We start from the raw sequence: 14,451 nt of genomic DNA on the forward strand, positions 1-14,451 counted from the left end.
CATTGAATATTTAGCATTTACTGCTGTTTACACTTAACTAGATTAATGCGATGGTGTTGTGTTTAGTATGTTGCTTTAGTTTTTTTTGTTGCTTGTTTTCTATTCTTCTTCTCTCAACAGGTGATCCAGGAGATTTTTTTATTTATATATTTTTTCTCCCCCCCTTTCTCACTGTCCCTCTCCCCTTCTGTTTTTCTTTTCCTTCCTCTTTCTCGCTCCCTTTCCTATCCCTCACTCATGTCTGTCCCGTCTGTAACATCTGAAAATAAAATATAATAAATAATTTAAAAAAAAAGGTCGATCAAATGGACCAATACGGCAATGCCACGATGATCCATTTGGCAAAGTAAATCCATTGGGTATCCTTGTTGGTCTTCAGACAACAATTCTGATGGCTAAAGAACCAAATGGGACAGGCAAAAAAAAAAAAAAAAAAAAAGACGTGCTTGCTTGGACACTTCCCTACAGATTTTATCAGGAAATAATAGAGTCAGCCATCAAAACAACTGTAAGATTAAAATATAAACCAGTCTTTGTGCTGAAATGCCAGTATCTATCCTCCTGATTTCTCATTTTTTCAGAATCATTAAAAGCCATTAAAGACTAAAAACAAAAAAAAAAAACAAAACACCATCTACTGATGGTGTCTGAATGTGTGGTATTGGCACTGTCAGTTTAGGCCTAAAGATATGTGTTTTTAAAAAAGACCACCTAATTTAAATATAATCATTACATGCTCTTTAAAAGTTAACTTCCAATATGTAAAGTTTCTAATAAGCAAAATGACCAGATCTAACATATGGCAGGGTTTATATGTAACATAATGTTTCTTACGATTCAACTCTGGAATTTAACTTAATTCTTTAGGAGGGCAAGCTATTCTCAAGTATAAAGCCAATCTAGACTTTATCCATTTAACAGGCCACTAATCTGGATTATAGCTTTCACAACAAAACCTGTTTTTAAATACATTTTTTTAACAAAATAAATACTATTGTATTATTATTATTATTATTATTTAAAATGTAATTAAACAGAAAAGTGGTTAAATACAAAAGCAGTTTGCTTATGTTGTTAAAGAAAGGCTAGATTTGACATTAATAGATGCCACAGATGTTCAAAAGCTGCCTCAAAGCATTTAAAAAAAAAATAGATGTCTCCAAAAACGTCAGAGCATTTTTGCAAATATGTGATGTTTTGATAAATTAAGTACATATTTGAGCATTACAAAGCTACATTTTCGCCTGAAAATATCTTAAAAGTTTATTTTGTGACCCAGAAAAAGTAATATTTAAAAGTTTTTTTTAGCCGCGCTCCTCCGCCATTGTCGCGTTTACAAGCACACACAGGTACGCACAGGCGCCGACAACCGCGGCCGACAAATGCGATCCTCCTTTTCCCCAGATGACCCTTTCTGGGTACAAATACAGGCCATTTACTTTTTACCAAGCATTAAACATTAAGTCTCTCTCTTCTAAACGATTTAATAATTATCAACATATTTATTCTGCTTTACAGAAACAGCATTGCACATGTTGAAGGCTCTCGCTACTTGATAAAAGTCTGTTCATTTCCTTTGTATCCAGCCTCTGTATTGATCTTCCAGTTCAGCCTGTTCCATGTACTACATGTACCAGGTACTTGTACTTCTCCCCAGCTGATGATTGTTTCCAGATCACATCACAAAATCATCCACCAGTGCTTCACACTCCTCCTCCTGCCATCACCAATACATCCAGCCTCTGCAGAGGCATGAGGGCATTTCTGAAGGTGTCTTGACTCAGACTTGTACTGAATGTCTGAAGTCCAGGACAGAACTGTCCAACTGTGGAGGTCCTGCTGCACATCACTAAATCAGACAGAGCTCGGCCCAGTCTCAAATACTCTGGTCAGTCTGTCAGGCAGTCAGTGATCCATGAGGTGGTGTTTACTGATATTACTGTGCTTTTTTCTCACTAGCAGCAGCTGAATCATTTTTGAATGCACTTGAGAAATCAAAGAAGGTGATCATTAACCCTGCAGGAAGTAGATGATTTCATCATCCAAGTTCAACAACTACAATCCATCACAATAACTGATCTCTCAAAGCATACATGGCTCTCTTATACCTAAATACAGATGAAGGATTAAACTGCTCCCCCTACTGTCTAAAACAGGTATGAAAAACAGGACTATTCATTATGTATTCATTGCCTTCCCTTCTTTTCTGTGCTGCAGGCTGTGACCCAGTAATCAGTCTTAATGTGCCGTCTTAAAGCACGTTTAAGTTTCTAAAATGCACCAGGAAAGGGGAGATCTGGAGGATCTACTATATCCTGAGTAAAGTGTTTTTACCAATTGTGGCGTGGGTGTGGTCCTTGGCCAGCTGCAGAGGAGGGGTGACGCAGTGAGCTCCCGGGGCGGCGCAGGGGCGGGGTGAACAGGTGTGCTGGGATCTGACAGTGATTGTGTCTCTTTATATGTTGGCAGTGACAGACGGAGACGGAGGTGACAGCAGAGAAAGAGAGCGCGGGAGTATATGTGTCCACGTACAACCCCGAGTTTAATAAAAAGTTCTGCATTGTCAAAGTCGCTCCGGCTGGTATTTCTTGGGTCCACCGTTACACCAATGATGTATAAAAGAGACATAACAAACAGGGAGTGGAAACAGGACTCTGTAAATATGTAGGAGTGTGCTGCAACAAAACAATGGACAGCAGCATCTGTGCCAAACATAATTTTTAACTGACTTTGCTTCAATGGCTCAGAAGCATGAATATATGTTGTCTTAGCTCCTTTCTCTTCATGTCTTTCTAACCTTGTCTGCTCACCTGTCATGTGTGAGGGACTGAGCTGCAATTTGATGATTGGGGAAATAAGAGCAAAGGAATCAAGGACGTAGAAACCAAAAAAAATTAAAAGAGGGGGAAGAATTTGTTTATGTGTTAACTTAACTGTTAAATTGCATTCAGTATATCCTGGGTGAGAGAATTATTCTGTCTCTGGCACAGACTTAAAAGTCTCACTTATCACACGGACCCAACCAAATACTTTAGTATACTCTGCTGTAACGAAACGATGGATGTGCTATATTTAACTGGCATTGCTTTAAAATGACAAATGCAAAGATGTCTGATATTGTTAAAAGCCTCTTAGCTCCTCTCTACATGTTTTTCTCGCTTCACTTGCTCACTTCTCTGGTGGGAGGAGCTAAGATATACTGATAGGTTCAAGGAAATGAGAGCAAAGAAATCAAGGATGCATGACCTGAAAAATAAGAGAAGGAAGAATTTGTTCATTTGTTGGTTCGGCTGTTTCCTCGCTGTCGGCATTTCCTGGATGTCAGAGTTAATCTGTGTCAACTACTTGACATGTGAAGACTGAAAGCACACGCATAAAGACCTTAAAGAATCAGGGAGGGATGATGACTTCAATCAATGTTATCAGCACATTTAAGTTATGACTTTCCTCTACTTGTAGACATTGTGTAAGTGAACCCACATTTGTGTGCATTGCACTCTTAGCTACTTCATCCAGCTCACTCACCAACACCTGGGATGCCGAACTGGTAAATGTACTGTTTCTTATTTATGTTACACTTTTCTACTCTGAGCAATCTAAGTGCTTTTTATTATAAGCGGCATTCAGGTAGAGCAGAAGGTACCTAACAATTCATATTTTTAGGAATAAAATCAAGTAATGATAATAATAATAATAACTGTAAGAGTCTCTCAGACATCTCTCGTCAGTGAAGACGTAAAGAACCTTTTCCTCTTTTGATCTTTTTGTTTCCAGTCTCTAACTTTTCATGTGAGTCTGCAGACACTGTCCACCCACAGCTGCAAATTACTAAATCTTAAACATAAAATAAAAATAATTAGTAACATTACCCCAGCAGTGTAATGAGTCATGATGGGTAATGAGTAAGTCAGTGAGTTAAATAGCAAAGCATCACACAGTTGCTGCAGACTTTTACAGGCACTCTTGTTTTGAGATCTGGTGGCTGTGGAGGCCATTTAAGTTCAGTGAACTCCTTTTAATGTTCATTATACCAGTTTGAGATGATTTAAACTTTGGGACATGGAACTTCATCCTGCTAGATACATCTGTCTGAAGGTGGGTGCACTGTGTTCATAAAGGGGTGGAGATGGTCAGCAGCAACACAGACAGGCAACGGCATTTAAATAGCTGCTCAGATGGTCCTCAGTGATATAAAGTACATCAGCAACAGCAGCATGAACTGTTGATACAAGGCAGGATGGATCCAGGCTTCCATGTCATTTTGTGCTAAGTTCTGACCCTAACATCTAAATGTCACAGCAGTACGGAAGAGGATTAGGGCCACAGGAAAAAAAAAAAAAAGAATTCTGACTTTAATCTCAGAATTCTGACTTTATTCTCAGAATTCTGACTTTTTTCTCAGAATTCTGACTTTAATCTCAGAATTCTGAGAATAAAGTCAGAATTCTGACTTTAATCTCAGAATTCTGACTTTATTCTCAGAATTCTGACTTTTTTCTCAGAATTCTGACTTTTTTCTCAGAATTCTGACTTTTTTCTCAGAATTCTGACTTTTTTCTCAGAATTCTGACTTTAATCTCAGAATTCTGACTTTTTTCTCAGAATTCTGACTTTAATCTCAGAATTCTGACTTTTTTCTCAGAATTCTGACTTTATTCTCAGAATTCTGAGATTAAAGTCAGAATTCTGACTTTATTCTCAGAATTCTGACTTTTTTCTCAGAATTCTGACTTTAATCTCAGAATTCTGACTTTTTTCTCAGAATTCTGAGATTAAAGTCAGAATTCTGACTTTATTCTCAGAATTCTGAGATTAAAGTCAGAATTCTGACTTTATTCTCAGAATTCTGAGATTAAAGTCAGAATTCTGACTTTTTTCTCAGAATTCTGACTTTATTCTCAGAATTCTGACTTTTTTCTCAGAATTCTGACTTTAATCTCAGAATTCTGAGATTAAAGTCAGAATTCTGACTTTAATCTCAGAATTTTGAGGTGGGCACCTGCAGGCTTCCAGCTTCGGTGACAGCGATGTGTCCAGTTTGGCAGGTGGAGAACTAATTCACTAAATATGGTGGATATAAGTGACTTTTTGCGTGGCCGAGGGGTCCCCGAAGATGCTATTTTATTAATGGAAGAGCAGAAGGTGAGTAACAAAAAAGAGAAATAGTTTGGTGTCTCCTATTTTTACAGGAAAACAGTTACGGTACAGTTACGGTTAGCTGTTAGCATGCTTGTTAGCTTATAATGTTATATAGGAATGAACGTGTTTCACGATGTTACAGTATACTAGGTGAATTGACGTTTTAACTGTTGTTGATCGCAGGATCATCCCAGATGGGTTCGTTGCATTTTATTTTATTGTTCTACTATTTCAGAGTTTTTCAAGGCAGTTAAGCGGAGCTGTGTTACAGATGCTAGCCGCCTGCCAATATCACTGATATATTTGATGTGTACAAGTAAGTTACACTTAGTACAGCGGAGGAGAGAAGCTGTAATGAATGTTTATGCGGATATTTCACTCAGAAAAATGGGTGGCGTTCATACACAGCCACCGACACAGCCCCGGTTGTTGTTCTGACGGTGGCCGACTGACGATCCCCTCACAACATGTTAGCTAACACAAACTAATGTAGTGCATGTAACTGTGTATACGTTAGTGGTACAGTGTCGGAAGAAATGAGCAAACTGTTTATAATGTCAGAATGACATCATCTTTCTCCTATATATAAAAGTGCTGGCTGAGGAGCGCTGCCGGGTTGAACTTTGACCTCGGAGTGACGTGACGTTTGTTCGCACAACCAATAGAAGTGCAGAAAGTCGCAAATCAGGCATATTGTTCGCATAAACACAAAAATAAATAACGAAATAATCCCGATATTGTGCCAAAGACTGATTTACAATGTTACTTTGTGTTCTATGTGTAATACCTTTGCTTAAATGACTAAATGGACTGTGTATTTATGACTCTGCGTTATAGTCTTACATACATAAGTAACATTCATATGTACAGATAAAAATGTACAGAGCTATGTACACAAGCGTGTACACAAAAGTCTACTGCTGATCGAGCTGCTCAGTGGTCGTACAGTCTCATGCAGAGAGCGTGGAGGTGTTGTCCATGGTGGATGTTAGCTTAGACAACATCCTCTCCTCCCCAGTCTGCTCAGTGGACTTTAGCAGACCGCTAAAGCTGGCCCTCCCGACCAGTTTGTTAAGTTTCCCCCTGTCCCTCTCTGCCATTCCACCACTCCAGCAGACCACAACATAAAAGACAGCAGACGCCACCACAGTGTCGTAGAACATCCTTAGAAGACGTACTACCTACATCATAACCAGAGGATTTATTATTTACTGAAAGGCTATGCCTTAGTTTGCTTCTTTCATTATTGTGTTTCGCCCTGCATAAAATAGATAGCTTTTCTGATAACTACAGTCAATACTCTCCTACTGGCATTAGCGGTGACCTAAGAGGCTTAACTGTAATATTGCTTTGCAGTGTAAATGTTGCAGAAAATGACTGTCTTTTCTTTCTTCCTGTGTGCAGATTGACTGTGACGTCATAGCGCTGATGGATGACGCAACTTTGGCAAACTACATTCCCTCGTACGGAGACCGAATTGCCGTCTTCAATTTCTGCAAAAGCAAGCAACCACTGTCAAAAAGAAAACTAGGACTTCTGCAAAAACTTCGTGAGAAAATGAAAACCAGAAAAGAAAGTCCAAAGGAGAACACTTCACATACAGATGCAGGAATAAGACAGACAAAGAAGCAAAAAGCAACACGCAATGTTGAGATAGGATGGATACATTGTGATGGAAAAATAGCCAAACAGGTGAGAGCGAAGCAGGGAGGTGGCACTAGAAAAATTCAAATGGCCACTGATGCTGGATTAAAAGATATTCTTCAGGAAGGAAAGAAACTTTTTTTTCCTAATGGCATATCTCCTAAGGGATGTGAAACAGATTTTGAGTTTGAGGTTTGGGACTTTAAACAGAACCACCTTACTGATGATACCTGCCAGTCTATTGGCAATATGTATGAGGCAGCGAGACTGACAATGTTACGCTTCTACATTGCAACAAAACCAAAAGATCCTGAAGAAGATGCCAGCGAGACATCTGAAGTGGTGTTTGTCTCAGAAAGCAGTGGCAGTGATATTAATCCATTGCAAGTGGGGGAAGTCAGGGGTAATTTTGATGAAGTCATCGCTGGTTCAGAAATTTTAGATGATCCAGAAATTACTTTTGGTCCAATTTTTGATGCTGAAGAAGATACAGAAGACACATTAGTCTATGAGGGTTTTCTTGTACCCCTCAGTCCACCTAATTCAGAGAACATAATAACAATCACCATACGTCATACTGACACTTTACATGACATGATTACTGCTTTCTCTGATGAGGAGATTTTGACCAAAACACTGAATGTGAAGCGCATACTTCCAGACAACACAGAAGAACCAGGCACTGGATCAGGAATACTAAGAGATGTACTCACATGCTTCTGGCATGAATTTTATGAGCGATGCACCCTAGGTGCAACCATTAAAGTGCCATTCATTCGCCATGATTTTCCTGCTGAAAAATGGAAGGCAGTTGGGCGAATACTCCTGAAAGGTTACCAAGAATGTCAGTATTTTCCAAATAAACTTGCAATCCCTTTTATGGAACAAGTGCTTTTCAGTGGTGTTTACAGTGATCTTAAAGCACACTTTCTACAGTTTGTCAGCAGCCAAGAATGTGATGTTTTGATGGAAGCAGTAAAAGATTTCTCTGCAGTTGACTTGGATGATCTTGTGGAAATTCTTGACAGTTATGGCTGTAGAAAAAGAATCACTGCTGAGACTCTACCTACAATCCTTGATGAAATAGCACACAAAGAGCTTGTCCAAAAACCAATGTTTGTTATTGACTGCTGGCGGGAGATCATCGACCCCCATATCTCCCTCAGTCCAGAGGGACTGACCAAGTTATTCTCTGAACTGCAACCAACTTCAAAAAAAGTGTGCCAGCTGCTGAAATTTGCTGTGGATTTGACTCCACAACAAAAAGAAGTGAAAAATCATCTCAAAAGATTCATCAGAGAGCTGGATAACATTAAACTTCAGAAATTTATGCGTTTCTGCACCGGATCTGACCTTATAGTAACAAACAGTATTTATGTGGAATTTCAAGATATGACAGAGTTTACAAGAAGACCAGTCGGACGCACGTGTGGGAATGTTCTGCAGCTAGCTAACAGCTATGAAAACTTCCCAGATTTTCGTTCTGAATTTAATGCAGTTCTTGAAAGTAATGTCTGGGTGATGGATTTTGTTTAGACTCTGACAGCAATGCGCTACATTTGAACTGCTCATGCACACTAGAGCATAACTGTAAAGAGATGTTAGGAATATGTATTTTTATGTATTTTGAACTTATACAGTATACTTTTTTTAATTAGAGAGAAGTTTCTCATCTCTGTTAGAAGTCTAGTTTTGGCTAATATTTCATTTTCTTTTATCATTTTGAGTTTTACATAATACAGTCACAAAACAAAACGAACAGGTACACTGTTTACTACCATATCCAGAGCTGTCTTCACCAAATCCAAGCTTTCCAGCTGTAAGACAGAAACCTTCAGCAAAAGCATGAAGAAAGATTACTTAAGATCTATAAACTATAATTAAACTGCTCTTAAACGTTCTTTAATGCACCATGTGTGGTGTGAGAGCTCAGCACAGTCAAATACTTTTGTAAGTAATTAGTAGAAAGACTAATTCATTCAGATGGTATTTTCTTATTAGGTCAGGGCTAAAACTGAACATAGTTATAACGCAAAAGTAATGCTGTTATGCAACACTGTATTGTAAAAGGAATAAGTACAATTTTATACTTTAGCATTTGTCATGTCTGAAAACATTTTGCTTTACAGTATATGCAATTTTTAGTTAAGGTAGGTTAAGGTATCAAAGTTTGGCATTTGTTGTTGATTACAAAGGTTCCATATAAAGTTGGTGAAAATATTTTTTTAAATTCCAGTATTTTCTTAATGTCATATTGTTTCTAAGCATACCTGTTATTCATCCATCAAATTGATTCAAGCTGCTTAAAGGATTCAGTCTGTTTTGAAGATGGTTATTGATTACTGAGATCATAAATAAACACTGTACACTTCAGTGCAGTGGTCAAGTACTGTGATTATTCAGGCATCCTTTTGTAATGCCAAATTGTCATGTTCTCAGATATAGTATTAATCTTAACACCTGAAAAAATGTCTTGTTACTGCCAGAAATTATGCATTTTTATTTGTATGCATGTATGTTCTCAGTCATTCACACTTGTTTTTATTTCTATACCATAGATGACACTGAAGGAATATGTGATACCACAATAGCCAGTGTTCATGGTCTTTACAGTAAGTCACTGATGTATACTGATGCATAACAAGACTATATGAGATCTATAAGTTTGTTTTAAAAGTTGAGTCATTCTTGTTACAGGGCAGCTTATACGGTTATGAGTTTTAGCCATGTTATTGGCATTGGAAAGAACAGGTTTCTTGTAAACTTTTTCCAATAAAATGTTACTGTACACAGTACATTTGTATTGTTGTTTTGAATATGTTCATCAAACTCCATATCTATTTGAACATGCCAGAAGTCAAGAGACTGCCACACATGAGCTCAGTAACATGGAAGAATACCATTTATTTTTAATTTCAAATATTTCATAAAGATACACAAATATAAATGTAAAACATGTTGCACTTAATGGGACAATAACTTGGTTCCACTTGCAGGAACTGTTTTGTTGCATTGTTGCTGGAATACTACAAATAAAAGTCAAAATATTTTTGGTATGTTTCTTATAATTTTAGGATTCATATCATGAAGGAGCCTTGTATACAACAGCTAACACTGAATCAGTATAGCAATGATTCGTGGTCATTTTACATGAAAAACCAGCTAAAATATCTTACAACTAACAGAAGTGAAATACATTAATAATTAAGTGATGGATCTTCATATGGGTAAATGATTATAATAGCTTTGCTTTAATATAATTGCACTAAAAGCTCCCCAAAAGGCATAACGACTTTAAATATTAACAATGATACGTTTATAGAAACATGCTGTTGTCAAGACCTAGAATTGTTAATGCTACTATGGTTTGCTGAAACATACCACAGATAACCCGGGCACTTAGCATATCATATGCTGGTGCCTGGGTTTCCAGCCATGAATATTAAGAGTAAAGGTTGATACAGAAAACAATGAGCAGGGAGCTGGTCAGTTTATATTTTATATACTATGCACATGTCTGGCAACAAAACACAGAAATGTATATTGCAATTTACTGGTAGGCAGGTTTACACCACTTATGATTCAATCAAAAATATAACATTTGTAAATGCAGTTTAATGTATGGCCTTTTAAAAGGATTGACATGTGTTTCATAACTGATTGATAATATCACAATATTCAGCTTTTTCAAGTAATATATAAACATTTCTGTTTAATGGTAGTGTGAATGTAGAAAAACATTTTTCATTTAATGCAGTGCAGAAATACCTGCATAAAAGGTACCTGTAAGACATGGCACCTACTATCAAATCACGTTATCAAGATAAAGAGAAATATTTTGTATTTATTTGTACATTTACACACTGAAGTTCCTTAAATACTTTGCAGTATTTCTTCTCTTAACCTAATGTACAGATCCGCAGCACCAAGTGGATCTCCTGGGGCATCCCATTCATTTTCTACCATAAGCAGACAACACAGTTCAAAGACTGTTTCATCACAGGGGTGTTGACCTTTTGGGCTACACTCTTCCATACACAAAGTGATATCCTCCATAGAAATAGGCTTCAGTCTATCCTCAGCACTGTGCAGCTCTGGAAATGAGTACATTACTACTGGTCGACCCGATGCTGCACTACCACTTGGCCGGATTTTGTGCGAGTTCCATGTGTTCACAACTTCATCAAGTTCATCCTACATGAAAAACAACACAATATAAGTACCGGTATATGAAACAGACCATGTACCAGTAGATTTAGCCAAAGTTGAGGCTTATTAACTCATTAATCAACAGACATAGAAACTGACCTCTAATTAATGTAAAACCAAGCAGCAACAACAAAAGAGCACTTTCACTAAACAGCACATGGACACAGAATGGTGCTGCATGATTCTGCTGTTGAATAGATAGCCCAACACTTTATACTCAGTGTGCAATGATTCTACAATAAATTTTCAATAGAGAATTAACCAAATGATAGGATTGCTTTCTGAAACCGTGCCCAAAGGACCACTAGGTAACAGACTCCATAGTAATTTAAACCATGTGGCAATAAAAAAAAAAAAAAAATGCTCCATGCACCTGTGCTGAGAAAGGTGCAGTTACTTCCACTGATAACATGAATACAATTCCAAAGTATTAAAATGGAATCCCAAAAAGTTGATTCTGTTCATCTGGATGTAGCGTTTTCAGTGTGAGAAATGTTCTGTCAAAAAACATTCCTTACCTGGCTGATTGAGCATGCATCAAGACATATTAAAATGGAAATAAAATTCATATTTAATTTAAAGAAAAAAAATGTTCTAACCATATTTATATTTTCTATTTATGCAGCTAAGACATTACATAGCATGAGCACATGCTTTTACCTGAATAAGATTGAGAAAGCAGAACTGGATAAGACTTTTGTCCAAAAAATCCCCTGTGAAGTGGCCATCATCCTGAAAAGTTTGAAATAAGTTCATCCAAAATTGTGCACTCTGTTTGCGTAGGGTAGCCCACCATCCTTCTATACGTTGGTTGGCCGTACTTCTTCCGTAAAGGAAACTTTTCTCACCTGCAAAACTGTCTGTGTGGTTTCTCCGTAAAAACATCTGCATTTGTTCGACACAACCATTTTCGGTACCTCGGTCAGCACGTAACCTTTCTGGACATCCGCTGATGCATGAAACTGTTTTCAGAAAATAACTTGCAATCAATTTAGGGTCACTGTTTGTAGTATAAGCCTCCATCCATAAAACATAGCGGCTAAAACCATCTATGCAGCCACTGATAGCAATACCATATGGTTTCAACTTGTCATAGCCATCCATGTGCCAGAGAGCATTTGGCCCTCTGCAGCTGTACTGTCGTCTTCTCAACCGTCGAGCTCGTCTCAGTTCCACACCTTGAGGGTCAAGCAATTTGATTATGCATCTTACAGTATCTTGTGACACCACAAATCCATGTTGAATTGCACGTAGATGTAGCCAACGATAACCTTGCATCTGTCCATTTGTCATGATCTCTTGTTGGACAAAGGCTAGCACTTCCTCCAAGTTTGATTGATTCTTCCTTCTAAAAAGCCCAAGTCTTTTACAAATTCTCTTTAGAGTTCGAACACTTATAATTGTCTGATGACTATATGTGCTAAAATTGAAAGTATTTCTTTGTTACTGAAAGAAAGTCTGAAATACAGTCTTATTAAGTCATCCAAATCTGACATGTCAGCCACTGTTTCTCTCACTTTGAGAGGTGAACTTTTTGCAGAAGTCCTAGTTTTCTTTTTGACAGTGGTTGCTTGCTTTTGCAGAAAATGAAGACGGCAATTCGGTCTCCGTACGAGGGAATGTAGTTTGCCAAAGTTGCGTCATCCATCAGCGCTATGACGTCACAGTCAATCTGCACACAGGAAGAAAGAAAAGACAGTCATTTTCTGCAACATTTACACTGCAAAGCAATATTACAGTTAAGCCTCTTAGGTCACCGCTAATGCCAGTAGGAGAGTATTGACTGTAGTTATCAGAAAAGCTATCTATTTTATGCAGGGCGAAACACAATAATGAAAGAAGCAAACTAAGGCATAGCCTTTCAGTAAATAATAAATCCTCTGGTTATGATGTAGGTAGTACGTCTTCTAAGGATGTTCTACGACACTGTGGTGGCGTCTGCTGTCTTTTATGTTGTGGTCTGCTGGAGTGGTGGAATGGCAGAGAGGGACAGGGGGAAACTTAACAAACTGGTCGGGAGGGCCAGCTTTAGCGGTCTGCTAAAGTCCACTGAGCAGACTGGGGAGGAGAGGATGTTGTCTAAGCTAACATCCACCATGGACAACACCTCCACGCTCTCTGCATGAGACTGCACGACCACTGAGCAGCTCGATCAGCAGTAGACTTTTGTGTACACGCTTGTGTACATAGCTCTGTACATTTTTATCTGTACATATGAATGTTACTTATGTATGTAAGACTATAACGCAGAGTCATAAATACACAGTCCATTTAGTCATTTAAGCAAAGGTATTACACATAGAACACAAAGTAACATTGTAAATCAGTCTTTGGCACAATATCGGGATTATTTCGTTATTTATTTTTGTGTTTATGCGAACAATATGCCTGATTTGCGACTTTCTGCACTTCTATTGGTTGTGCGAACAAACGTCACGTCACTCCGAGGTCAAAGTTCAACCCGGCAGCGCTCCTCAGCCAGCACTTTTATATATAGGAGAAAGATGATGTCATTCTGACATTATAAACAGTTTGCTCATTTCTTCCGACACTGTACCACTAACGTATACACAGTTACATGCACTACATTAGTTTGTGTTAGCTAACATGTTGTGAGGGGATCGTCAGTCGGCCACCGTCAGAACAACAACCGGGGCTGTGTCGGTGGCTGTGTATGAACGCCACCCATTTTTCTGAGTGAAATATCCGCATAAACATTCATTACAGCTTCTCTCCTCCGCTGTACTAAGTGTAACTTACTTGTACACATCAAATATATCAGTGATATTGGCAGGCGGCTAGCATCTGTAACACAGCTCCGCTTAACTGCCTTGAAAAACTCTGAAATAGTAGAACAATAAAATAAAATGCAACGAACCCATCTGGGATGATCCTGCGATCAACAACAGTTAAAACGTCAATTCACCTAGTATACTGTAACATCGTGAAACACGTTCATTCCTATATAACATTATAAGCTAACAAGCATGCTAACAGCTAACCGTAACTGTACCGTAACTGTTTTCCTGTAAAAATAGGAGACACCAAACTATTTCTCTTTTTTGTTACTCACCTTCTGCTCTTCCATTAATAAAATAGCATCTTCGGGGACCCCTCGGCCACGCAAAAAGTCACTTATATCCACCATATTTAGTGAATTAGTTCTCCACCTGCCAAACTGGACACATCGCTGTCACCGAAGCTGGAAGCCTGCAGGTGCCCACCTCAAAATTCTGAGATTAAAGTCAGAATTCTGACTTTATTCTCAGAATTCTGAGATTAAAGTCAGAATTCTGAGAAAAAAGTCAGAATTCTGAGATTAAAGTCAGAATTCTGACTTTAATCTCAGAATTCTGAGAATAAAGTCAGAATTCTGAGAAAAAAGTCAGAATTCTGAGATTAAAGTCAGAATTCTTTTTTTTTTTTTTTCCTGTGGCCCTAATCCTCTTCCGTACAGCA

At 38.1% G+C, this 14,451-nt stretch overlaps 2 protein-coding genes across 7 annotated transcripts; one reads left to right on the forward strand and one right to left on the reverse strand.

Moving 5' to 3' along the window:
* Positions 1 to 4,968: 4,968 nt before the first annotated feature.
* On the forward strand, positions 4,969 to 9,647 carry LOC113018541 (uncharacterized). Of its 3 annotated transcripts, none has more exons than XM_026161620.1 (2): positions 4,969 to 5,142; positions 6,544 to 9,624. In XM_026161620.1, exons 1-2 carry the CDS (start codon positions 5,068 to 5,070, stop codon positions 8,317 to 8,319), a joined length of 1,851 nt encoding a protein of 616 aa, XP_026017405.1. In that variant the 5' UTR covers positions 4,969 to 5,067; the 3' UTR covers positions 8,320 to 9,624. The 3 variants fall into 3 exon arrangements, with proteins under 3 accessions (XP_026017405.1, XP_026017407.1, XP_026017406.1); XM_026161622.1 differs by having other exon boundaries at positions 5,076 to 5,455; positions 6,544 to 9,647; XM_026161621.1 differs by having other exon boundaries at positions 5,097 to 5,142; positions 5,375 to 9,647.
* A 76-nt stretch (positions 9,648 to 9,723) lies between these two features.
* On the reverse strand, positions 9,724 to 14,229 carry LOC113018544 (uncharacterized). Of its 4 annotated transcripts, none has more exons than XM_026161626.1 (3): positions 14,066 to 14,229; positions 11,653 to 12,664; positions 9,724 to 10,977 (listed from the first exon to the last, which is right to left on the reverse strand). In XM_026161626.1, the coding sequence occupies exons 2-3, from the start codon at positions 12,283 to 12,285 to the stop codon at positions 10,657 to 10,659; spliced, it is 954 nt and encodes a 317-aa protein (XP_026017411.1). In that variant the 5' UTR covers positions 12,286 to 12,664; positions 14,066 to 14,229; the 3' UTR covers positions 9,724 to 10,656. The 4 variants fall into 4 exon arrangements, with proteins under 4 accessions (XP_026017411.1, XP_026017409.1, XP_026017410.1 ...); XM_026161624.1 differs by having other exon boundaries at positions 11,653 to 13,833; XM_026161625.1 differs by having other exon boundaries at positions 13,753 to 14,229.
* Between the last annotated feature and the right edge of the window lie 222 nt (positions 14,230 to 14,451).

This window comes from Astatotilapia calliptera, chromosome 3, assembly GCF_900246225.1.
Source record: "Astatotilapia calliptera chromosome 3, fAstCal1.2, whole genome shotgun sequence".
NCBI lineage: Eukaryota > Metazoa > Chordata > Actinopteri > Cichliformes > Cichlidae > Astatotilapia > Astatotilapia calliptera.